The 27,096-nt window shown below is 41.8% G+C and overlaps 2 protein-coding genes across 4 annotated transcripts; both read right to left on the bottom strand.

Annotated features, from left to right (window-relative positions):
- Positions 1-49: 49 nt before the first annotated feature.
- On the bottom strand, positions 50-13,566 carry ap1g2 (adaptor related protein complex 1 subunit gamma 2). Of its 2 annotated transcripts, XM_084546146.1 has the most exons (22): positions 13,381-13,566; positions 12,563-12,833; positions 11,890-12,014; positions 11,322-11,463; positions 10,833-10,929; positions 10,666-10,742; positions 10,483-10,578; positions 10,029-10,109; positions 9,487-9,585; positions 9,350-9,405; positions 8,508-8,621; positions 7,552-7,692; positions 7,035-7,089; positions 6,582-6,704; positions 5,717-5,806; positions 4,911-5,038; positions 4,499-4,603; positions 4,168-4,315; positions 3,499-3,661; positions 2,891-3,042; positions 2,178-2,276; positions 51-1,261 (listed from the first exon to the last, which is right to left on the bottom strand). In XM_084546146.1, exons 2-22 carry the CDS (start codon positions 12,761-12,763, stop codon positions 1,169-1,171), a joined length of 2,385 nt encoding a protein of 794 aa, XP_084402272.1. In that variant the 5' UTR covers positions 12,764-12,833; positions 13,381-13,566; the 3' UTR covers positions 51-1,168. The 2 variants fall into 2 exon arrangements, with proteins under 2 accessions (XP_084402271.1, XP_084402272.1); XM_084546145.1 differs by lacking the exon at positions 13,381-13,566 and having other exon boundaries at positions 50-1,261; positions 12,563-13,126.
- An 867-nt stretch (positions 13,567-14,433) lies between these two features.
- slc7a8b (solute carrier family 7 member 8b) lies at positions 14,434-26,973 on the bottom strand. 2 transcript variants are annotated; one of them, XM_084545845.1, is made up of 12 exons: positions 26,892-26,973; positions 26,185-26,423; positions 23,743-23,947; positions 19,986-20,137; positions 18,606-18,731; positions 17,320-17,473; positions 16,605-16,728; positions 16,372-16,475; positions 15,823-15,919; positions 15,578-15,727; positions 15,085-15,262; positions 14,434-14,926 (listed from the first exon to the last, which is right to left on the bottom strand). In XM_084545845.1, the coding sequence occupies exons 2-12, from the start codon at positions 26,345-26,347 to the stop codon at positions 14,784-14,786; spliced, it is 1,596 nt and encodes a 531-aa protein (XP_084401971.1). In that variant the 5' UTR covers positions 26,348-26,423; positions 26,892-26,973; the 3' UTR covers positions 14,434-14,783. The 2 variants fall into 2 exon arrangements, with proteins under 2 accessions (XP_084401971.1, XP_084401972.1); XM_084545846.1 differs by lacking the exon at positions 26,892-26,973 and having other exon boundaries at positions 26,185-26,486.
- Positions 26,974-27,096: the final 123 nt, after the last annotated feature.

Raw genomic sequence — 27,096 nt, 5'->3', positions numbered from 1 at the left:
AACACACACATATTTGAGCACAAAAACACAGCTGAGGATTCTGAAAACCAGTTTTTTTTTTTTTTTAATTAGAAAATGTCATGAGATTGAAGATTCAAAGACAATCGAAAACAGCTGATATGAATATTCCATCTGCTCTTTACATTTTAGTCAAGGTAGTGATATGAAACAGTCTTGATATCAATTTAGAGCACCGTTGCTGACCTCCAGTATCCAGAGTCAATGATTATGAGTTGTTAAATGAATACGGTAATGTGCTGTTTGTTTACAGCCTTTCTTCTACAACAAAGAGTTGTATTTTCCAGTAAATTTAAACTCCTAATTCTTTTTAACATTTAATATCTAAAATATACATCTTGTTGGCAGAATCATGCCTGTTTTTCCTCCTTCATTATACACAGTCTAAAGGAAATAAATAACCTGGGAGCATCTGTAAAACAACAGACAAAGAGATACTGGTCAGAAAACGTGTGCAAGTGTTGCTTTCATGGGAATGATAAAAACATGTTGAGTATAATTTACATTAAAATATTCTATGGCCTCCAAAGAGGGGATGAAAGGCACAGGGAAATGGATTAGGAGATGGACACTTTTTAGTTCAATGAGGCAGGGCAAAATGGAAATGCATGAATGCAGCACATGAGGTTGTGTTTCCAATTCTCCACGCTTCAAACTCAAATTCATTCATTCAGATAAGGTCAAGTGTATCAGATAAAATAATTTCCTAGTAGTAGTAGTGGCTCATCTGTTAGTGTCCAGCTCTTTTAGACAGTGTAAAGACAAATATCTTAAAAGGGAAATCACTGAGAGGAGTATACATGGAGTGCTGTGTGGAAGAGGTTGATCTGATGGCTGAGAGTGACTGACAGAGGCCACGAAGAGTGATGAACTGTGGAGTGAAACACTGAATACAATCAGCTGTTATACGCTGTAAACAAAACCTGAATGGTATCATTTATATGTACAGTTGTCACTGCACCCCCATCACTATTTATCACATTAATATTTCCATTCCACAAGAGGGTCAAAATAAGCAGCTCCATAAATGAGGCTGAGAAACAGCGGTTTGGTCTGAACAGAGGAGGGTGACAGTAGATGGACACAGCCGACGCCTGCTGATTCATCCGCAGACTTGTTGTTGTAATCCTGTCGGGCTGACTACCCGCTGTCAATGTCCGGGGAAAGAGTCGACCTGGACCATATCCTGAACAGCTGATCCCTGGCTGGTGTAAGAGACGCGGATCCTCATTTTCAGATTAACCTGAAAGAGGAGACAGGATTTAAATACACGCCACTAAACTGGGCTCTGCTTGATCCATGATTAGAGTAAGGACACGGGATCTGACACTTGAGATGTTTTTACAGTGAGGTTTTTCTGCTCGATGCGACATCTTGTGTTTGAGAGAGTCATTCTAATTTAGCATTCACATACAACATTTTCTGAATAAAGTCCAAAGGGCCGATGGCAGTTTTCTTGCTGATAAGATTTGATAAAAATCGACTTGTGCTTTACAAAAGGATCAGGAGGACATATCAATCAAACTGAGAGGGCTGGAGTAAACCACTGATAATCCGTTCAATAGGCAAATATTAGTCTAATCATTTCTCTCTGGGTATGGAAAAATCCACTCTGTGTATGTTTTCTCCATGTGGTTTTGAGGTTATGAGGTTATGAGGTTTCTGAGAGGGAAAAAAACACGGAGGTAGAATCAAGGCAAGAGACGTGCTCTGTCTTTCACACCTTTTTCTACTGAATGAATTCAGTGTTGTCAATAAAGCTGGAAAAACAACTTTTCAGCAGATTTAACGCTCCAAAGCAGGCAGAACCCTTTAGTCAATAAATTTCTATTCTTATTGATGCCATAGGGCAGCTAAATACAGATTTTATTGGATCATTAAATTTACTCTCCATGTTAGAATTATTTCAGGTTGAGGAAGTATTGTAAACAAAGCCAGTAATCGTGTCACTGTATGTCAGTACAGTGACGTTAGTAATCTTGAGGGTGTGGATCAAAAGGCTTATGTCAGAAGTGGGATTCGAACCCACGCCTCCAGAGGAGACTGCGACCTGAACGCAGCGCCTTAGACCGCTCGGCCATCCTGACGTCGGACACGTGCGACAGCCTTGACAAATTGCGTCATCTGAGCTGTGTGTGTGTTGCATTCTGCTATCCCACCTTGTTGGGGTTGTTGAGGACCACCATCTGGGTCACTTTAGCTGCCCCTCGAGCAGGAAGGGAGTCCCCGCTGGGGGCCTTCATGTGTAACTGGACGCTCTGGAAGGAGATAAAAAGAGGCTTTGAAGTTTGAAAGCCCTAAACCACACACACATGTTCGGTTCCATTTGCTGCACTGATGTTTCCCGACGAGGACACGGCAGGCGCTAAACCCGACACCTACCCACAGGACTGGAGCCGAGGTTTTAGAAATGTGGAAGTCATGTGTCAAATTCCACCACTGCAATGCAACCCCTTGAAGAAATGTCACTGAATAAATTAAGCGTTACACTGTTAATTCTTTCTATACATGTCCCCATATAGTTGTCAACTTCCTTTCTTCCTATAAATATTACCTTGGATGTCTAAATTTGGCCCCAACTGCTACAGTTCTTGTGAATAATTACTAAAACCTTCTTAATGTAATTTATTAATTATGACGCTGCCATAAAGAAGCACAAACAGGTGACATGTGGAAAAACGACAGATGCATACAAGGCTTTCAACCAATAATAAAAATGTTTTATTAGTCACAATATCTGATGTGTATTTTATATAAAACTACATTTGTAGAACAAATGTAAGTAAAGTGCCAGCCCTTCCCATCTGAATCTTGTGCGTGGATGACTAACAGTATGAACACAGAGGGTTTTATTAGTGGCCGTGATACGAACCTTGGGCACAGCAGCCTGCAGGGTGAAGCTGCTGATGTCTGAGTCTGTGGAGTTGGAGGCTGTGAGCGTGACCAACAGGCCTGTGTCTGACTGTTTCTCACAACTTAGCGTCATAGTCACGCCGCTCTTATCATACACCGTCACTGCGGGAGCTGAGGAGAACAGGGATGGTATAAAATGTTTCATTAATAAACAATAATGAGTAACTGAAGTTCAGTATAATCCACCTGTTATCTGGTCTTATTCTCATCTCTCTCTCTCTCTCTGGCACCTGTGGGTGCAGGTGTGAACGAACCTAAGACGTGCCGAAGGTGAAATGAGATCCGATCACTCAGACCCCATTTGGAGGTGGTCCAATTTGTCCTGGTCACAGACTGCTGCTTATGTCATGTCCTCTGCTTAAGCTGACTTTTACCCTACTAAGCTAATACGTCTAAATAATAACACAATAATAAATGAGTAAATATGAGTAGGCTATGTGTAGGTCATACCAATGGTGTTTACAGAGCACAGAACTGAGATCTGGTCACAAGTGGTAGGAAGAATTTGGAGACGCACTGTAACAGCAGGTGTGTGTGTGTTTTTGTGTGTATATCTGAGGGTCAGACCTGGCGTCAGCGGAGCGGGCTCTAAACCTCCCAACAGATCCAGTAGGTCTCCTCCAGCACCGCCTGTTGTACTGACGGGCAGGATAGGTTCTGTGTTGCCTAGTGCCGGGCTGGGCTGCGGAGGCTCCTCGGAACTACCCAGCAGGTCCAGGAGATCACACACCTGAGGGAAACCACAGAGAGCAGGGGAAAGTCAGCTCGTTCAACTTTCGAATGCATCCATTCCACAGAAACTGATCAAGTGTAAAGTGCTGCAACACAACAAACATAAGACTGTCAAAAAGAAGAAGACACCTTCTACAACATCAGTCTTCAGATCTTCACCCATATACACCTTGTGCACATCACTAACATCGTTAAACCAGTTAGCTTAACTAAAATTTAATTTTGATAAAAACCACATGCAGGGAAAAATACTAACAAAACTCTAATCAATGGAGAAGAAGTATCATTTGCATAACAACACAAGACCTGATATCTAAAAATAATAAAAAAGTCTTAGTGACCAAAAAATATGATCAGGTGATTTATTCAAGAGCTGGGATAAGCTCCAGTAGACCTCGCGACCCTTCACAGGAACAAGCGCTTACAGAAGATGAATGAATGAATAATTTATTCAAGAAGTCCTACTTGTGTCATGATACATGTTTTTTGTCATGCATTTTTTACCTGGTTAGCAGGCTGCGGAGGCAGCAGTGGCTCTCCCTGTTTTACTTTGGCAGGTTTGATCTCCTTGACGGTCTCCCCCGTAGATTCTCCGTTGGTATGACCCGGAGAGTTCTTTTCAATCACCGGCATCCTCTCCAGCACTGCTGCCCTGTGCAGATAACGACCATCTCAGTTTCTTTTTGGCTGGAGAAGCGTCTTCTAATTCATGCTATCACTGGAAAAATTCCCTTAACTGCTGTGATCACAAAATGTTTTAGGCAAAAAAAAAAAAACTAACACATTGCACAAAAAGAGGAGAAAAAAAACTTGGTTTCAGCATTCTCTTGTGTACCTCATGTGGTCATATTTTTTGAAGAGAGCATTGTATTCAACCGCTCTCTGCTGGAGCTCCACATCTATACAGCTGCCGTAGATGCTGACGGTGCTTCTGATCCGACTGTCAGGAGCAAAGTAATGAAGAGCAAGAGCATTAAAAAAAGCTGCAACTACTTAACTTATGTTAGTGAGGAGAATATCCTTAAAAATATCTGTTTATTCATGTCTCACAAATCTAAACATCCCTATCCGATCCATATCAATGCCTACATTTGAGACACACAAACATGTTGCAAACATCTAACACATGAACATGTAAGTCCTGAATAATAACATATCTTAGCTAGTAGGGAAGAATTAGTAGAAACTGTGGCTTGTTTATACACGTCAGATCCATGTGGTCACTGGGTGCTGTGAGTGTTTCTTACTCCACATTATCAGTGATGCGTGTGCTCAGTTTCATGGTGGCCGTGAGAGCGAAGCCTCTGGTCGCCGGGGAGGACATGTGAGACTGCAGAACGGTTTCCAAGGCATCCAGGACGTCGTCCTCGGAGACCTGATCAGGGCAAGAGTCAAACACAGCGACAGTTGTTTTATAAAACCAAGGACTAGAAAGGAAATAGTGGAAATGTATTCACTTAGCAGATAGAAAGTATTCTAGTTAAACAATCTTTCACATTTACTGTGATGAATCTACAAAAAATGTGTTTATTCAGTAGCAGTAGCAGCAATATTATTAAGATTTTAAACATTCCCATAAAACTTTGCCAACATCAATTTTTAAGTTCTCAGGCTGTCTCAGTCTCACTTTATTTTACTGTTGCAAAATGAGACTGTTGAGCAGACTGACCAACTATTACCTCATAAAAACCTGTTTCACATGTTCCATGACACTGGCAGCACCGTTTATAATACAGTTTCGGGCAACTACACTGCTTGCATGTGTTGCAACAGCACCATCTAGTGGGCTGAAATAGTAATGATTTTATTATTCAAATACTAAAAAGCTCACATTTGCAATTTATATATTGGTACTGGCATCTGTCAGTTGTTACAACATTGCCACACAAAAATGGTAATAGTATGCTGCCCTGGTTGTTCTCCTCCACCTGCACAGGAACTGACAATAGTACAACTACTTCTGTCTTTCAAATTGCTGTTCAGTTGATAAAGAAGATACATTACATTACATTACAATGAAAATATACAGCAGTGTTTGCTGTGCTCCGTGTACCTGCACAGGTTCAGTCTCCTGACACTCTCCTCTCAGCAGCAGGTCTCCATACTCTCCTATACACCAGCAGGCCACCTGGACCAGAGATTGCTGCACACACAAACACACTCAGTGTCCACACATTGCACTTTTAGTGAAAAGCAATCATGGAATAATATGTAAATGATACGTTTTTGGCTTGAAACATCACAGACAGTTTCCCCTGATTTCACAGGGAGTTAATTTGGTGGAAGAATGGAAACTGCACCATGCTGCAGATGAGTACGTTGCTGCTCATCTGACTTGGATCCAAAAATAAATCTGGGTGCATCAGCCAATTTCAAACTGAAAGCCTCGCTATTCTCACCAACTCTGTCTGGATCAGGACTGTCGCCAAGCTTTCTCTGCCAGGAAAGATATGTTTATTTCTAAAAAAAATTGTAGTTCAATGAGTCTGGAGCATAACTTTTCAAAGTACAATCTGTCTTTTTAGACAACAATAAATAACAGATACATTTGGATTTTCGTATCTAGACTGGATTATAATTGATGAATGACAAGAAGTGGGTATCAGGTTCAATTTTTTAAATTGTTTGGCTTTGATTTTGTTTTAAAGAAAACATAATCATTCTTTTTTTTTTTTTTGATTAGCTTAATTTGAAATTGCATCAGTGGAGTGAACTGGTCTGCTTTCACTCAAATCAGACTGAACTAAATATCACTGTTTTATTTGCTTTGTCCTGACAAATGCTACATGGGTAGTGACATTTTTTAAATGACAGTGGTTCTCAATATTTTAGGGTAAACCCGACAACAACTTCCCATGCCGACCAGCCCAGAGCTCTGCTCTTTTGAGACTGGAAACTACCCAGATACACACACAGACCTGAGAGATGTCTGTAAGCAGAGCCCGGTACAGCTTGTGGACGGTGTAACAGTGCAGCTCTGAGGTATTGGTGATTAGCTGAATCAGGTTGGGCACCGTTTCATCTCTCACGTCGCCCCCTGCCTGGCAGAGCGAGAATCACACACACACAGACACACACACACATGCACACACACCAAATTCCATTAGCCAAGTATTTGGGTCAGCCTACATTTTCTAGCAGACACAATGACCTCACTTCAGGGACATTTACATAACAATTCATATGCACCATAGAGGACATTTACTATAGGCTGGATTAACTTTTAAGTCACGCCACATTTGTCTGTCCTCCATCATTAAAGTAAGCATGTACAGCCGCTGGTATGTGCATTCACAGTGCATTTAAAAACGTTTTGTGAAGGAGGAACTCATACAAGGGTCAGCAGAGTGAGTGGCTGAGTCTGTATTTACCGTGGTGAGGACATGCAGGATGGTGTCAATGTGCCAGCGCTGAGAGGGTGCATACCTGACAGAGACAGAGACACACACAGCTAACTCAGTGGCCTGAAGGTGAGCAACACACACACAGACATTATTATTACACAGAAGTGTATCAAATCGTCAAATGATAAATAGTAGAAAAACAAACGGCTATTTAATGTCACAGTGCCAATAAAACAGACAGGAATAGAGTGGAGGCAGAGACACACAACACATGTGGCTACACACAGTAAAATTCAAGCAGAATCTTTTTTTGTTACAGCCTCAACACTTCAGAGGCTGTAACAAAAAATTGGGAATTGGGATGCACCCTTAATTTCCCAATTTCAGCATCTTTCTTTACTCCACCACTGATCCCAGCTTAGCACAAGACAGCACATTTAAGTGTATTCACATGCAAGAGTGTACAGTATGAGCGCTCGTATGCAAAGACACAGTATGCGTATACAATCCTGTATGTGTCGCCTGCATGCAGCATTTCACTCACCTTTCAGCAGCATTGAAGATGCCGTTGGCAGCTTGGGCCTTGAGCTCGGGGGGGCAGGAGGAGAGGAAGATGAGCAGTTCCTTCATCATGGAGCGGATGTTGGAGGCTGACACCAGAGCCAGGGAGAGGTCCAAGGCACGGCTAGATAGTTAGGAGAGGGAGACTAACGTTGCTAATTGTCTATACTGTACACACGCTGAGGCTACTGTGAGACGAGGTCAGTGTTCATATGTTTAGTCTCTATTTATGTGGACCTCAGACACATCTGAAAAATCTATCCACACGGATGAATAACATAAGACATTACTATTGTACTAATCAGTAGGGTGATTCACAATTTATGGAATGAAATGCAACTAATTTTACAGGTATGTGACAAAAATCTCCACCAGCAGAGAACAAAAAGATCAGCACAAACAAACCACAGGAGCTGCTGGAGCAACCGTTTCAAAATTAGATTGGTTTGAGTACGTGGATGATGAAATTAGAGTTAGCAAGCAAGTACAGACTTTCCTGCAGTAAAAGAGCTGAATCCTGCTGCTACGCAATCACAATGCAGAACCCTGATGTTGCAAGGTGTGTGGAAGTGGTCGCAACAGCCCAAACTTGTCGCCGTCCGAACGCTTCTATGCACAGCATTTTTTAAATTGAATGATATGAAGTCAGACCAAGTGATGATGAAAAATCTGTAAAGAATTAAACTATTTATTCCTTTATTTATTACTTACTGTGGGCCATCAGAAAAAAATAAATACACTGTTGTTGGATTAGATTTAGATTTTCCATTTCAGGATCATTTCTGACTTCCTTTTCAATTTAGGAGGGAAACATTTGTTTCATGAGAAACATACGAAAATGCCTGACATTGTAAAATCCTGACCCCAAAGTGTTACATTTACTGAATATCTGTGGAGTAACAGCTGGGCCTGTCAAAAGGAGGAGAGGTAAATAGTCACCGCTTGACAGAGGCGTCCTGGTCCTTCAGGCAGTCCACTATGGTTCCCCGGTGGCGCTGCACTGCATTATGGTCCGTCCCAACTATCTTCTGCAGAGAGGTCATGGCAATATACCTGCACACAGGACGGTAGAAAATAAGACATTTCATTACCATAATAAAGCTGTGAAGTTGAATTTACTGAGGTCTACACCAAGGTCAGTCAGACTGAGAGTGTAGTGAAGCAAAATAAATGACAACTATAAGATTCAGTGGCAGTGCTTCTGTACAAATGTCAGTTTTTCAACCTTCCAGGATAAATAATTTATCTTTCCGCTTGAAATAACTCATGGACTGATCAAGTATTTATGCGGGAGCAGGAGAGATGTTATCTAGTCGGGCAGGTCTCACAGGAATAAACCAGTTCTATTACAGTCACCCAGACACTCAGGGATTCAGGGAGCCGGTGAGTAAAATCCAGACAAACCTGTCTGCCTACGAGTTCCTGATGGAGACAAACTCAAAAAAATAGCAACACAGCAAAAAAAAGAAATAAAAAGAAAGGAGCCAGTAACAGGCCCTACTCCACCTGCTTAAAACTGCCCTGGCCTGAAATTTGAGAGATCATAATGATGACACAGACAATGGACTTCTGCTGTGGCTCTGGAGGAATGATTCAAAGGAAAGCAATTAGTCAGCTTAGACCGTTGGGTGGTTTCTGTTTGGCTGCAGTGAGCTCAGCCATGTGGAAAGGTAAAGGTGAAATGACCCTGAGAGATAAGAGAGGAGGGGTGGAGGGGTGGAGGGGTGGAGGGAGGAAAAGAGAAACAGGAATGTGGAAAGGGAAAGAGAAACAGCACTGACCGAATGTTCCTGTCGTTGTTGAGGAGAAATCTTCCCAGGATGTTCACAGCCAGAATCTGCAGCACAAGTATATCAAAACATAAGACAACAACATTCCCGATGTAAAGATGTGGTGGAAAGTAAGACTGGTCTCTCACCCTGAGGCCACTCTCTGACTTGATGTCTAATACAGTGAGAACAGTCTCATAGAGAACAGCATTGCCCACAGTCTTAGTGCTGTCCGTGTTGGTCGCCACCTGTGTGGCAAATCACGCACACACATTAGTACAGTGTATCAGTCACACAACAACATATACTGATTCATTTGGAGCAGATATCAAAACATCTGTGACGTTATAATAACTATGGTTACTGATAGATCACAGAGCTGTGATTCAGTCTTTTAATTCTGCTATTTTTAACATGCAGTCTGGTACATCCTTCCAGCGGAAAATACTCCGGCACACAGGAAGCGAAGTGCTCTGAATGTTCCATGTTGTTTGGAATAAAAACAAACATCTGTAATCTGTCCAGTCATTGCAGTGAGCAGCGGGAAAGAACAGAAAGAAGTGACAACTTCATCAACAGAAACTGAGAAGTAGGCAACGTTACAGCATCAGACTACTTTTTCTTTCCTAGGCTTAGAAAGAACGAACAAAAATCTAAATAAAAACATGTAATTATAAATGCTTTGTGGAACCTGAGCTAGGAGGTCGTTCATGGCGTCACTGGCCGCTTCGTTGTTGCGGCCGAGGATTCTCAGCAACCTCAAGATGCGTACCTGCGGGCAGGGGAGAGGAAACAGATGGACGACAAGTTTATTTTGGTACACTGAATCAGCAGAAACAGGAGGGAGGACGAGATGATAAACCTGCGTGTGTGTTAGAGAGAAGGACACAAACTGAAAGAAGGAACAAGTTGAACATTAAATTGTGCTGACACACACATTAAACACAAAGTAGTTCTGCAAACAATAAGTCACATTTAGCTCTTAACTCTGACTTCAAATCATCAGCCAAGTCCAAAAAGTGTCAGAATAACAGAAGGAAGCAGAGCTACCCCACTACATGTGCAGACCTTCAGAGCTATATAAACAAAATGGGAAAGGATCCAATTCAGAATGAGTATGTAGGTGACATGAAATGAAAGCTGACCTGCAGGAAGGGATCACTGATTCCTGCCACATCATGCTCCGGAGAATAACCTGATATGACCAAACCTTTCATGATCTGCACCAAATCAGGCACCGTCTGGAATACAAACAGCACAAACTCATTATAATACACATATAAAGATCAGACCAGATAAAAATGTGAGTGTGTGTGTGTTCCTCACACCTTTCTGAACCGCTCCAGTGTTTCTGGGTTCTGCTCGCACAGCACAGTGATGAGGACTACAGCACCGTGTAACACACCTGGGGACAAATGGAAAAAACAACAGCAACATGGAGATAAACTGTATTTGTGACACACTCCTGTCAAATGTGTCATTAAAAACTACTAACCGTGGTTCTTCTCATTGAGGAGGGAGCGGGCGGCGGGGGCGAAGAGCTCTCCAAGATCATGGACCTTTCTCACAATGTGAACAGCGCACAAGGCAGCCTGAAAGATCAGTGGAGCACGTGATCAGCAGTATTACAACACGGCAGCAGTGAGTTGATGAAGGTGGGATATTATTCATTTCACTGGAGAGGAAAGAGCTCAAATCCAGGCACTTTTTAATAGCCAAAAAACTAATAAGTAATATAGTCTAACTGTAGATTGTAAATTTTACTGAATGACTGAGCAAATGGATTATAAATACAAAAATCATCACCCCCAACATAAGTGTGTTTTAAGTTCAGGGAGAAGGTGTAGGTTTTCAAACAGGCTAGCTAAAGCACACGCAGCATAATACTTGATGGCTTTTAAATTGCACCATCACTGGTAGGAATATTAATATCGCTAAGTGCTGCTGAATAAGTAATAAATGTCCCAGTGGGGGACTTCCTCACCTTCTTCTTTATGTAGGAGTTGGAGGCTCGGAGCAGCTTGTCAATCTCTGGTGCCAGATCTCTGCACATCTCGGCCGAACCCATGCAGGCCAGCGTGCACAGAGCCAGAGACTGCACGTACTGGTTACTGTGGCAAAGGTCACTGGACGACGCACAAATTCACAAAGACATGCACATGAAAAGGTAGGTTCATGTGCATTACTAAAGAAAAAACTAATCAACAAGGAAAATGTTGAGCATTTTTTTTTTGTGTAATATGAAAATATCTTCAATTCTGTGAACTCTCTGCCAAGTCTCTGTGCCCCCTATCTGTCTACTGGAACTACTATATGGTTTATTCATAGCAATTACAACAATTTAACACGGTCTAACATGTGATATTATGGTATGTGGAGATACAGTACAGTGTCATGTAACTGTAACCTGAAGACTGTAGCCTTCCCCATCCCTATATGATATTTTTATCAGCAGACTAAGGACACAGCATTTGTCAGCACCTTCAACTCCCCATATGAATTACACAGGAAGACAAGGAAATACAACAATGGTTTAGTTTAGTTTTCCTCACTTCTTGATGGAGTTCGTGATGAGTAGGCTGGCGTCCTGCTTCTCATCCAGCAGCATCATGGCTCCCAGGTATCCCACGCGCTTCTCATTGTAGCGAGGGCTGGCGATCATCCGCACACACTCCATCTAGCAGCGAGAGCAGCGACAACTCTTTAAAACACAGAATCGCTTGAAATACCGAGTGTACTAGTGCCCCTGGGCAAATCCTCTGCTCTTTAACCGCTCCTAGTGGACGTCCAGAGCTGCTGCTGTCGAGCTGAGAAGGATTCAGTGGCCTAGTTCCAACGCCACGCTCACAGACTCACAGACTTTGACAAACTTTTGCTCAACTGAATTAATGTGAATTAACCACAGTTCACAGGAAACTACAAAAGAGCAAGACATTCAAATACATAGGAGCAGTGTTATTAATATTGTAGTTACTATTTAGCATGTGATTTTCATTTCTCTGCACTCTGCGCTCCGTCATGCACATTTTTTTACTTGGCACGCAGATGGCGTTTCTATCAGGGTGCTTAGCATGTAAAAGAGGTTGGACATTAGAACTGCCTGGGCCAGTAAATGTGATGAAGTGAACCCAGGCCCCCCAGCTGCCGGCGGGATGGTTTTGTCAGCCTCTGACCCCCAATTTAACGAAAGCGAACCCATGACAGGCATTAGCCAAATCCCCTCACCTGACCAAAGTGAGCGGGGTAGCCCAACATGTGCACGTAGAGCAGCTTGGCCAGGTTGTGCGATCGCCCCCCGTTGTCGACTTGTCTGAACTGTGCTCGGATGGCAGCACACTCCCTCTGGATGACACCCCGCTCCTCACACTGAGTCCTGGCTGATCTGATGGCCCGGATCATCTCCTGAAGGGGCACTGATGGAGACATGTCTGTGTGTGCGTGTGCGTGTATATGCGTGTGGGTGTGTATGTGTATGGGTGTGGGTGTGGGTGTGTGTCTGTGTTGTAAAAGAACGGTTATTAACAGAGAACACATTGCTCTACTGTACAGAGTGGCATTGTGCTGGTTAGTATCTCACTTCCTGTATCGAAACCTCTAGGTGTGTGTAAGCTGTTACTACACTGTAATACACATTCAGAAGCTCTCTACTGTCAACACGCCAACAGGAAGTGTTTGTAATTCAAACCCACTTTCAAACAACTTCGACTACAAGTTCAATTAAGCGACTGTTGTTTCTGGTGTTAGCTGTTATAATTCACTCCTGAAGTTGGCTTAATGGAAAGTCACTGTCGCTTATCTTCATTTATATTACACCGACGAGGTAAAATACATTTCAATACACGACTTAACCAAGTAGTTAGCATCACACTCGATGATGCAGGTCAATGAAGCGAGCCAGAGGCTAGCCAACTGCCCGGACAGAGCTAACCTTGCAGATGCTGTCAAGCCGGCCGTTTAGGAAGCAGCCGAGCTAAAGCGCTAGCTAAGTTAGCATGTCAGTCTGCTTTTATACGGTCTGTGCTATGAAACAAACGACAACGTACCTCTACAGCGTACAGAGCTGCCTGTATTTAAAAAGTAAACCCGTTCGACTGACCCCCTTCCAACACACGACAGCAGTCAGGTCCCTGGAAACACAAATATTGTATATCCATGTAGGTAATGTCAATGGGGCAAAAGTAAGCTTTCGATTTCCGGTCGCGATTTTCATAATAAAACGCACGTAACCCTTAATGCGTTTTTGAAGGGAGGTAGTTACACTCTGAACTTAATATTCTCAAAATGTTTATTTTATTTCAATAAAAAAAAACCTTATTGAAATGAAACATGTTATCTCACTTAATGCAAACAACTTAATATTGTTGTATTTTTAGAAATTTGATTGCATGTGTCCCATGCTGCAGTAATTGTGATTTAACATGTAGGCAGACTATCAAGCAGGAAAACGGTCAAATTACCCATCTACTTAAAGCTTGCCTCTGACTTCATCGTCAATCGTGGTTTGATAAGATCAAAATGTCGAATTCACGTCAAATTTTGACACACGCATTAAGGCTTTTATTGTGAAGGGAAACCTCTTGGTCTTTGTAATGTCACATGGGCTCTTCATGCCTACCTGTCCATGACTTCCGCAATTTGATCACTCATTGTGGATGAACTCCACCCCCCTCCTGCCAGGCGTCCCAACAGGTGGATGAAACATTGATAAGGTGCAGCAGGGAGCAGAATACTGATAAATACCACTCAAGTATATGCAGCACTGGCACCTTGGAAAGACAACGGATTGTGCCATTTCTGTAAAACACAAAATGTGTCCCAATATAAGTTGAGAGATAAAGATTCTTGAAAAATTAAATGAAAAAAAAAAATCTGGTTTATTGCCACTGTATTATAAATATGCATTCCAGTAACAATAATGAATATAATAATGGATGAAACCTAATGCAGCTGCTTTTCAGTGTAACCGACCTCGTGTATGTTTTGTTTTTTTAATTCTTCAGTCTCAACGCGAGTAAGGAAAATATTTATACAGGACAATTAATGCAATTTAGCAGAAAATACAGTGTTCACAGTGAGTCCAATAAAATCTAATAAACCGACAGGAAATTTCCATTTTAGTGTTCCTACAGTGAGGTGAAAGTAAACAATACATTTTCCATTGCCTCCGAGACACACACAAACAATTCACAATACAAAACACACATAAGGGAGGTGTGAGTTTAAAAAAAAGAAACGAAACACAGTGATTCATAGTTCTTCAAGTGACACCTCAAGTAGCCATAGTCCACACAATGACATAGTGGAGATCAAGCCCATTCATAAACAAATTAAGTCCAGTGCTGCAGAACATTTTGGAGAGTTAACGTTTTCTTTAAGCATTATGCTCGTCTTTCTGAGAGTCAGTTTCCAGGAGTCCTGCTTCCCCTTTCAACCGGTGAGGAACTGTTTATGCACATGTTGAATCAGGCATTAAAGGGCTTTTTCCACCGTCCCCATCTGCATCCTTCTGAGGCTCTTGCGGCTCTGGGTTCCCCTCCATCACTGGGTAGACCACTGAACAGAGCTTTTGGCACAGATGTGTAATTTTACCTGGATACAGTTGGAAAAGAAAAAAAAAACTGCCTTAACATCTCGACCATTCAATTATTAACCACACAGCAGTTGAGCTGAATGTGTCTGTAGCCATCTGTGAATTTAAAATGGATTAATTCTGTAATTTTAGCATACTATAACCAACATTGCCTTACCCATAGCAACATCAAAGCACGGTGGCTTGTTTTCCCAGTAGACTCCCAGAAAATATACAGGCACACCGGTCATCATAATGGCCAGGCCTATACCACAGACTAAAGGCTCAGAGTAGAGGGAAAAGACCAGCAGGAAGGCCCAGAATAGCAGGTAGATCACGGGCCATACCAGGCTCACCTGGAGGATGAGGGAACAGTCAGATGTAAAATCTTATTCAGTTCAACACAGAAATAAAAAAGTTTATTCAGTATTAAACATGGAACCTCATTTCTTTCCCTACTTAACTTTTTTGTTGGCTTTTCACAAAAAAAAAGACTTCAAATTTCTTGTATTTTATTTCATTTCAATTATTAGAAAGTAGAAAGTGTTAGAAATTAGTGATATTGATTTTACAGTACTCATGAAAGTAATGAATTACTGATCTTGTGTTGTCAATATTACACAGGAACAAAATCTTTCCAAAGTCAAACTTGAGTTTGTCTGTGTCTCTACCTTGATGGGTCGATACATGTCGGGCTCTTTTATGCGCAGCACAATCTGCCCGGCGACAGTGACGCCGTAGAAGAGGTAGTTGATGAAACCCACGTAGTTTATGAGGGTGTAAATGTCACTGGTGCACAGCATCAGCAGAGTGGAGATCAACTAAATGTGTTGTGAGAAGGGAAAGTAGATAATGTTTTTACACAGGGAGGACGCCAATCACAAGAGGTAGACATTGTGATTTTGTCAGGACTCACAGTGAACATCAAGGCTGGGATGGGAGTGTAGCGCTTGATGTGAATCATGGCCAGCAGACGAGGCAGATGACCTTCCCTCGCACCGGCAAAAAACAGCCTGAAAGCAGAACCAAGACAGACAGTTAAGCAAGCTCCATCTGGCTCTGCTCTCAGGACTTAATGTGTGCACTTATCAGACAAGCAAACAGCTCAGGAAATGCACCGTTCAAGTGGTTATGGACGCACCAGTGGAGAGAAGAGCAGCAGCAAACTGCTCTGTGAAAAGTGAACCATCCAGGATAAAATGGAGCCTTCTTTATATGAACGGGCTTCTAAAGAAACTAATACAAGATGTTTCTCTCTAGTATGAAATCCAGCTTGTGGTCCCAAAGGTGCATGTTGCATGCCGTCAAACTCTTCATTTGCACACCGTTTTTTGTGCACATCTACAGCTAAAAGGGTCAAATATTAGCATTGCATAATCAAGCACACAGTACAGCAACCACAGAAGCTCCAACTAGAAGACATGGAGGACAGAGGGAGGGGGGCAGCAGGAGAGGACAAACTGACCGCGACGACGTGAAGAGGGAGCCATTGACCCCACCAAATGTGGAAAGGGCCACAGAGATGGGCATAATCCATGACATTACTCCTAGAAGTTTCTCTCCAAATGTCTGGGAGAAACATTAGGAGCAGAGAGAGAGTAGGAGGAGAAAATAAGTTTAGCCATCAACTACATGCCTTTTGAACATGCAGAGCAACACAAACTTCAGGCTGGACAAACTGTGGGTCTCCTTTCTTACCACTGCCACAGCATTGGAGGCAAGCAGCTCCTTAGGGCTCATGGCCGTGACGTAGGCAACATTGGCAAACACGTAAACGAAGGTGACCACAGGGATAGAGATGTAGATTGCGCGTGGTAGATTCCTGGAAGAAAGAATTAGTGGAAATTATGATGTGTTATATTAAAATGTTTCAGATATTTTATGGTTAAAATAACTAAAAATATAAATATGCTGATGTCTCGTCTCTTTGTACCCATCTCATATTCATATGTCTTTATGGAGCATCAAAAGTGCCAAAATAGAATATGAATAATAATAAATGTAGACATTAATTCATTTAAAAGTTATAAAAATTGTCTTTGTCGTTAAAAAAAAAAAAAAAAAAAAAAGTTAAATTTGATTCTTTATATATTACCTTGCATATTAATTCCCCTCCATTAACTTTCTCATTTAATTTATTCATTATATTTCTCATATTTCTGTCTTTTTTTATCTTTTCCATGGTGCCAATATTTTGTCTGTCATACAGGTCAATATACTGTATGTTACATAAATTAATTACTAAAGTTATTTTGGTACATTTAATGGCAGATTAATTACCTATTGAGTATTTTTAGTTTGTTTTAGCACATTTGATCCTCCTGGTTGACAAATTACATTTTTTGTATTTGCACAAAAAAGCATGATAAAGCAAACATTGCCTCATATGGTCAAACTTGATGGGCGCACATACGTGTACGGGTCGACTAACTCCTCCGTGACGTAGTTGAGGAAATTCCAGCCTCCGTATGCAAACGAGCCTTGCAGGAAGGACAGAGCTATCAGACCGACCTCATAGTCACGGAAGGTCTCGAAGGCGTGTACGGGCTCCAACCAGTAATAGTGACCTGGAAACCAAACGACAGATTTTACTCAACCGAGGACCAATTTCTGCATTATTCACCTCCATGCGCTGAGCTGCAGAGGGCACCAGACACTACAACTACAGGTCAGAGTTATCATTTGTTATGGATGCATTACTATACATTTAATCTGAAGACTTTTATGAAAAAAAAAAAAATCTTCATATTTAGAAGACTGCAGTTGTAGTATGACGGTATTCAAAGGATTTAATTTGATAAAATATACGGTACACACTTGTACCTTGCTTTAGGGACTCTCACACTAGCACTTTAATACTGAATATAATTAACCACATTCAATTATACCCTCCTGTTAAAGATCAACAAACAGCTACCACCTTCTTATAAACAAGAAACATTAAACAAGACTTCCATCCCACCCAAAGTGAGATGTTCAGAGGCATTAACACGAATGAGTTTAGTCGCTGGACTGTGTGTGGATTATGAGTGGGATGAAGAGCTATGAGTGACTGTAATCCCTCTTTCAGGTGAGGATCACAAATCCTCTGAGAGTCACAAGGGTATATTGTGATGGTAGCTAAACTGTTGGTACTTCAAAAAAAATAAAAATAAAAAGGCTTTCCTAAGCCATCAGATCACTCAATTTCACATTGTCAATTTTAACATCACTTTAACATCACTACTCTCATTCAATGATTCGTTTGCCTGTGTTCTCCGAGCTGATCAGTTCCAAGTCCCTCTTTCTTCAATTCACCTGTCTCTCTATCGTCTGTTGTTCCTTCCTCCACCTTATCCTTTTTGTCAAGGAAGTCCGAACCTTAGTCTCAATCAACCTATCTGCTCCTCCACCAGCAGCATCTAGACTCTGAAGGGCCCAGTCCCCATCTATTACCCTAATCTGGGACTCTATGAGGTCTCTTCACATACAAGTCACACCACCAAGATATTTATTCTCCCACACATGCAAAATTTAGAGTGAAAACTGACTAAAGGAACAAAACTCTTCAAATTAACTTGTAACTCAGACATACAGTATGTAGTTGTGTACATCAAAGTTGAAAAAGGCTACATGCCAAAAAGACTGGGAAAACCAGCGCTAAGAGTGACATGGGACATGAAGCTGCAGCAATGAGGGAAAAAAAATTAAAAATACTACCTTTGCATATTTGGACAAGACCCATGATTATGATGAGTCCCAAGGCCAAAAGCTTCCCAGCGGTGAAGACATCTTGGACAAACGTGGCCCAGCGCACACTGTGGCAATTCACCCACGTCAACAACACTGAGGACAGCAAGAGAACACATCACGCTAAGTTAGAATGACATTAGTTGGACACAGGAAATGTGGAAAGGAACAGAGCTCATGCATTAACAGGACAACTATTACATTTAAACATGACTCGATAACTGCAAGAAAATATCCTCCCAATATCAATCTTAATTAAAATGTATTAAAATGTACTGGATTTCAGGAGCTGCTATAATTTAAAGCCAGGGTAATGTACATTTAAAGATGCTCAGTCTTTAAATACATAATTAAGGCACAAAAACAAGTTACAAAAAGTGTTTTTGTTCCTTGACAAAAAATCTAATTTAGAAACAGAAGATAGACTTTTTATACAGAGAAGAAGGCTCATGTAAAAAGACCAGATTGGTTTCAATGTAATGTATGTGGTTAACTGTTCTACCTTAAACAATTTTCATATTATTTAATATTTTGTCTACTGAATAAAATGGGCTGCAGGGAATCGCACTAAAAAGCCTTGGAGGAAGGTGAAAAACATAAGACGAGACGTAGAATCCATGCAGGTGTAGGATCTGACCTTTTCTAGCAGAGATGGGAAGAGACACACCAGGCTGGCGACAAGACCAACATATGCATTCTGACAATTTATGTCAAAATTCATAATGTGACTCTACACATCCATCATCCACCTCATCTATGTCAAACCCTAATGTCAGGTAAATATAAGACAACGCCTAAAAATTTATTCATACGACTAATATTCCCAGATTTATCCAATGGAAAACGTTGACTTATCTAACATAACTACACAAGAAAGCATTTGATCTTCCTTGAAAACTGGTCAATTAAAAAGGGTGACAAACAAATGACACACCAAACTAACATTTTGTAATTTCCATAATTCAAATAAATATCAGTCACATGGAAAACGCAAGTACACCTTGAACAACCTGCTTAGGAAGTGAAACCTGTCTTACTCAGAGCTCTGACATTTAAAATCTGTAGCCTGTGAATATCTACGAGGCTTGAAAAGAATGCCAAAAGATATCCAATGCATTAGTCAATCAACTGCAAGCAAAGGATATACAACAACTACATTTTAATTCAGCACAGATTAGCTGAAGCGAAGAGAACTCATTTTATCAATCTGTGTAGTTTTGCCACTGATCATATTGGAAAGACAGAGGTTTTTGGTCACAGTAGCAGCTGACATGATTGGCGCAGACCATCAGAACGCATCTTCTGGCCTCCTTCAATAATCATCACTAGCCAGTCTTATTTATAACTCACGCAGGCAGACGGCAGCCAGCAGACGTAGGCCAGTCTCTGGGGGAAGGCAGGAAGGAAAAAGTGGCTGCAGGACGTAGTTGGAGAAGGTGAGGGCGATCACGGCCTGATTGGTGGGGTAGATAACCAACACTGCAATCCACAGACGCAGGAATCTGGGGGACAACACAGGCATGTAGTTAATGAGGGATGAAACGAGTGAACACAGCATCACACACACACACACACACACACACACACACACACACACACACACACACCAGACTGTGGGAGAATACCAGCCTGCATACAGCATTATTTAATGGTAAACAACAGAAATTAAGCATATTAGCCAGGAGCATTATTCTAATTCACTGGAGCATTTGTTAGACAGGAGAGAGATGAATGGAACTGGGTCAACATTGTGAAAACAAGACTGAGAGGAGGAGGACGGGGTGGAGGTTTATGCTAAAATTCTCATTACTTGCATACTGCTTACTACAACCATGGTATGTCAATTTTTAGATCACTTATGCATCATGTAACACAGATCACCGTTAAGCCGTTCTTTTAAGAATTACCTTGCAGTGAATTATTTTATGGTGTATTTAGGTCAATATATATATATATATATATATATACACACTCCTGATCAAAATTTTAAGACCAGTTGAAAAATTGCAAGAATTTACATTTTGCACTGTTGGATCTTAAGAAGGTTCTAAGTAGTGCTTCAAAATGCAAAAAGAAGAAATGGGAGTGAGACAAGAAAAAAATTTGAGTAAGCAATTTATTGCAAACAACCATTAAACTGAAATAGGCTGTTCATCAGCTGATCAAAAGTTTAAGGGCGTATTCACACCAGGAAGGTCCGTTAGTTCACTTGCTTTGGTCCGGACCAATTTTTTTTTTTTTTTAGTGCGGTTCGCTTTCACACTGTGATTAATTGCAACCGGACCAGAATTTATAAACAAAAACACATGTGCTAAGGTCGTTCAGCCATTGGCTGGTAAACGTATAGGCGGGGTAAAGAAGGAAGCCAAATGTCCCACGTAAATCGGCTACAATGGAGACTTTGCGTACTGTAGGTCTACTTGTTATTATGCTAGCAATATGGTTTATAAACTGAGCGCTGGAATCCCCTCTCTCTCATTTGTTTACTAAAAATCTTATATACTTCTGCATTTTTATGTGTTTTCTCCAGCATTTGAGATATCTGGACATCCGCCCAGATATCTAGGAGGCAGCGTGTCTCCTCAGAGCTCGGTTAAGCCACGGCTCATCTCTACCTAACCTACCTGCGTTTGTTTGCTTCACGTGTCTCTCTCTGTTGTGTGTGTCACTGGGCTATCCTACATTTCCCATAACTAGTGCAGTGCCCGTCGGAAGTATGTATTCCTATAGTGGGAGCTGAAGAAGATTTTTCAGTTGTGACCATTGTCGTGACCCATGTCTCCTCCCCACAAAGACACCTGCCCAGTTTCAAATCAGCGTGCCACAGACAGACAGACAGACAGACACAAACTCACCAAATAAGTTAAAAGAAATTCTTGATTTATAGATAGATGATCAAATCACTCATGTTTTGTCTGTAAACTGTAAAATAACGTTGAGTCTCCGTTGCCATGGTTACCATCTAGCGTTTGAGCCAGCGCAATAATTTAGAACTGTCATCAGGCAACTGGAAATATTAGAGCGGAGAAAATCTATTTTACATTTCTTATCCAAACAACGTCAAACTTAGCAGTGCACATCTTCGTGCCCGTAGCGAGACACCTGCCCAGTTTCAAATCAATCGGGCCAACGGTTCGCGACATATGCGTGCCACAGACAGACAGACACACAGACGCTTCTTGATAGATGCGTGAAAACTACGGGAGCTCGTCAAATCCAAAAAGGTAGATTTTTGCAACTTGGGTCGGATCGAGGTCGGGCTGCTTTCACACCATAAAGGAACCGCACCAGGGTTCGGTAGGAACCGCTCCGAGACCACCTCCTCAGCTGGGTCTCGGTCCGCTTGTTTGGTCCGCACCAGAGTTCGAGTGATTGTATTCACACCAGTCAAAAAGGTCCGAACCAAGCAAGGAAACGAACTTGAGTTCGTTTTAATCGAACTAAACAAGGCAGGTGTGAATACACCCTAAGACCACAGCCTTTAAAAGCCCAAATCTTCGCAAAAAAGTGGATTCAGTGTCATTTTCTGTCAGGTACCCACACTGTCATGACCTCCTGATGGCAAAGGCAAAAAAGCTTTCTCTCTTTCAACGCGGTCGGATTGTTGAGCTGCATCAGCAAGGCCTCTTGCAGCGTGCCATTGCTGCTGAGGTTGGACGCAGTAAGACAGTCATTTTAAACTTCTTAAAAGATCCTGAGGGTTATGGAAAAAAAAAGTCAAGTGGTAGACCCAAAAAAATTTCCCTGAGCCGGAGGATCCAATTGGCTGTCCGTCAAGACACGGGACGATCCTCGGCCCAAATTAAGCTTGTCACTGGTGCCAACTGCAGTGCCATAACCATTAAACGGCATCTGCGACAGAAGGGTTTTAAGAACAAAAAACGTCTTCAAAGACCTCGTCTCCTTCAACGGCACAAAATTGCCCGTTTGGAGTTTGCACGAGAGCACAAAACATGGGACATTGAAAGGTGAAAGAAAGTTTTATTCTCTGATGAGAAAAAAATTGGACCTTGACGGTCCTGATGGCTTCCAACGTTACTGGCATGACAAGGAGATCCCACCTGAGATGTTTTCTACACAGCACAGTGGAGGGGGCGCCATCATGATCTGGGGGGCTTTTTCCTTCAATGGAACAATGGAGCTTCAGGTTGTGCAGAGGCGTCAAACGGCAGCTGGCTATGTGGAGATGTTGCAGGGGGCATCCCTCATGACTGAAGGCCATCGTCCTTGTGGTAATGACTGGGTTTTTCAACAGGACAACGATGCAGTTCACAATGCCCGCCTGACAAAGGACTTCTTCCAGAGAAATAACATCACTCTTTTGAACCATCCTGCGTGTTCCCCTGATCTAAATCCAATTGAGAACATTTGGGGTTGGATGGCAAGGGAAGTTTACAAAAATGGACACCAGTTCCAGACAGTGGATGCCCTCCGTGAAGCCATCTTCACCACTTGGAGCAACATTCCCACTAGCCTCCTGGAAACACTAGCATCAAGCATGCCAAAACAAATTTTTGAGGTGATTAACACGAATGGCGCAGCTACTCATTACTGAGTCCTTTTTGGAAAATTTTATTTCTGTTTTAGGGGGTTTGGGTTTTTTTTGAGATGTGGTCTTAAACTTTTGATCAGCTGATGAACAGCCTATTTCAGTTTAATGGTTGTTTGCAATAAATTGCTTACTCAAATTTTTTTCTCGTCTCACTCCCATTTCTTCTTTTTGTATTTTGAAGCACTACTTAGAACCTTCTTAAGATCCAACAGTGCAAAATGTAAATTCTTGCAATTTTTCAACTGGTCTTAAAATATTGATCAGGAGTGTAGGTCAATTCTTTTCTGTGATGTATAGTGTAATCAGGTTGTTGTACTTGTACTGACACCATGTAAGCCAGGTTAGGCTAAAAGTAATAGTATGTGATTTTAGGATCTTTTCAAATAATTACCTTCCAATAAGACAATCCCATTTAACATGACTACACATTTTTTCCCCCACCTTTTCACTCTCAGTGTCCCCACATGAGATTGTGTAGCAGATGCCAAAATGTTCAGTCTTGCACATTGAGAATTTAATCTTAGCCCTACAGAGAGAAACACCATCTGTTCTCACCCAGCCAATCCTCCAAAGATGTCCTTGACGTAAGAGTAGTCTCCTCCTGACTTGGGGATGGTCACACCCAGCTCTGCGTAGCAGAGGGCGCCGATGGCTGTGATGACTCCAGTGGTGACCCACACAATGATGGCCACACCCACTGAGCTGGCATTCTCTAGGACCCCCTTAGGACTCACAAATATCCCTGATCCGATGATGTTGCCTGACACAGTGAAACAGAAGACGCATGGAAAAAAAAGAAAAAATTAAAATAAGCAAACATTAATTAAATCCACCATCTTCTATAATAACTACAGCACATCCAGAACATATTTATCTTCAGTGACAGAAAAACCAACAGGAAGAGTCCACTGGTGCAGAATGTAGGCCACAAATGGAAATGTACTCTGAAGACTAATTTCCTGAAACATAATGTCCAATTTCCCGTAGTGCTCGTGTTTTACTATCTGATAACAATTTCTTCTAACATAGAATTAACTCCCAGAGTGGAGAAAGCACAGCACTCCATAATTACCACTTCAAGTAAAAAGATCTATCTGGTTTACACACTGAAGTCATTTCATGAAGAGGTGCTAACTGAATGAGGAGGAGACCAAGATAAGAGGCCAGCTGCGTCCCATTTAGAGACTGCCACAAAAGATCCTATTTTGGGCCCCTTTGTGGATTTTCTACAGACATCTTGCAATGAAATTTATCTAAAAGCACGCTCTGGGACATAGCAGGTGCATCCATGACAATTTTTCCATCTGGGCTTCATGTGGATGCTTTCCATCTTCTGTCCATGGTCCTCAGTGCATTCAGTCCGTGTGGACCCACTGTGTGTCAACAGGCTTTGAGCAGCCAAAGCCTGCACTTCAACCAGCCAAACAGTTATCTCATACAAGCTCCCTGATCAAGAGCCCATATGGGGAGAACAGTGAGCTTGTTTGAGCTTAATTTCGCCTCGCTGTGTAGTTGCCTAGAAAGACTACAAATCTGCAGTCAGGTCATGATTTCCGATTTACTCTACGCTGATAAGTGACTGAAAGCAGTGCACGACGGTTGCGGTCTTTGTTTTGTGTCTGAGGAGATGGCAAAGTGAGTTCATATCCTGTGACTCCTAGGAGCAACAGGAAAAAAACAATCCAAGCTTGAAAGAACATGCAGTGCTCAGACTGGAAAACACCCAGGCTTCAGGAGCTGGGAAACTGATCCTTTCTGAATCACTGGAGGGTGAGGAGTAAGAAAGGAGCTCACGGATGAAATTTATTATATTGATCTTGGAGAATTCAGTTAGTTACCGTGAAGGGTGGTTTGAAAATTAGACTCAAACAGTATCACTTGCCCCTTACTGTACTGCGTGAATGGGCTGATAAGCTTGTGACTAAAAGCAATCTGGAGAAGTTGATGCCAAGTTCGAACTTTATGGTTCAGCATAATGATGAGTCTAATACCAATTACTACTGCTCTTACAGTTGTTGATCAAAAGCAACAATTTGCCATGTTGTGCATTTTGTGCAGCTTATTGAAATGAATAACCTTAAATCTAAACATTGTTGTTCAGATGCCTATCTGCATCTAATCTCAGTATACACTCAAAATATGTTTTCAACACACAGCTAAACAGAAGTCCAAAAAAAGAGCTTGTGCTCTGGGTAGCTGCAGCCAGGTGTTGGACAACTCATGGATTTTAACCAGAATAATTCTTACAACATACTGCAACCAGCACAAAATATAAGGGTTACTTTTCTTCTTGTCATTTGTGCTGCAACCGCACACCAGCCACCATGATGATGATGGAAACTGCCAGCTTAGCAATGGTGGACAACCATTAGTGGGATTGCTTTGCATCGACTCTTTCCCCCTCTGCATGTACGCTAGACAGGCAGGCAGGGATGAAACGCGTTTCAGCTCAGCCAGCTATACACTTGAAAAGCGAAGAGCATGTGCAAGACGCATGGCGGAGGGAGCACACCCAGACAGAGACAGAGAGACACTGAAGATGGAAATGGAAATTCAATAAGAAAGGTAGAGATTTCAATTTCAGGAATGATCAGCCCACTTGGTGCAATGCAAATGGCTGCACTATTGAATCAATGCGGCTCGAAAATGGTTCATTTTCATCAAAAATAAAAAAAAAATGACAATATTGTTTGGGTTTTAAACATGCATACACACTATCATCCCTGTAATAAATTCCATGGTATCTTTTATTTCTTCTTCATTTTCAAACTTTTGCTAATGGCCTTTTAAGTTACTTTAATAAATGGAGAAAATCAGAGCCCAGTCTTGGTCTATTGATTAAACTCAACAAATCTTTAGTGATACAGAAAAAAGCCATATGATCTATAAATGGCTCTTTATGCCTGAAATGACTGACTTGGTAAAAACTGGCGGGGGTCTCTCTTACTGGGAGTAATATAGTTTGTATTTGTTCAGCAGGGCCTCAAATTCACTCACCCACTATAATGCCACAGGCGCTGACCAGGCCGATTTGTTTTTTCAGAGCCACCCCTCCTGCATCTTTCCCGGCACCTTGCAAGGAGTCTGCGGGCTCCCCCGACTCACTGTCCCGCCTGATGCTGCTGCAGGTGCTGCCCCGCTTCCTCGGTCCCCCGGTCATCCTGAGCACCTGTCCTGGGTGTCCCCCTTCTTTTGTGGTTCAGCTCGGCTTAAGCGGAGGCAGCTTCCTATTAAGCCTGTCAAAGCAAAACAAATAAAACCAAAAGAGGGATTAATGCAGCATCGTTTTAAAAAGTTAAACATCCTAATTTATTCAGTATGTGTCTACAGAGACCTTTCTCCACCACTTTTCCTTCACAAGTCAAAACGCTGATGGTAGTGGTTTCCACCTTTTCAGTTAGCCACACTAGAGCTAACATTAGAGACACAACACAAATTTAATAATTCACACTGCAACACGATAAACGACTCGGCCGCTGTATCTGGAAAGTTTATCACAAAGCCTACAAATAGGCTAAAATATTTGTTAACTTAAATAACAAGCTAGGTTTAAGTTTGACACGAGTTGCGGCGGAAGTAATACGAGTTTTCTTTCTGAAATTACTGCTGAAGACAGCTGGACTTTGCAATTAACCCCTCGTCGGGGACCTCACGGTTCTTTTAAAAAAAAAAAAAAAAAAAAACTCTGTAAAGTGGTGACCCACCTTTCCAGCAGCTGCGGACACTTTAAAACCCTCTGAAAGCTGCCTCTTATGTGACTGACTTCATGTTTGACATTATTCCTGCCGACGAGCGGATAACAAAAGACTTCCAGCTGACAACCTCGATATATAGAAAAGCTGGTTAACATCAACCAATCCGCGCAGCGCAAATTGTCAATACGGCTCAAGCCCCGCCCATCGTAGTGAG

This window comes from Chelon labrosus, assembly GCF_963514085.1.
Source record: "Chelon labrosus genome assembly, chromosome: 6".
NCBI classification, from domain to species: Eukaryota; Metazoa; Chordata; class Actinopteri; order Mugiliformes; family Mugilidae; genus Chelon; species Chelon labrosus.
This window is presented reverse-complemented; position numbering and strand designations above follow the sequence as displayed.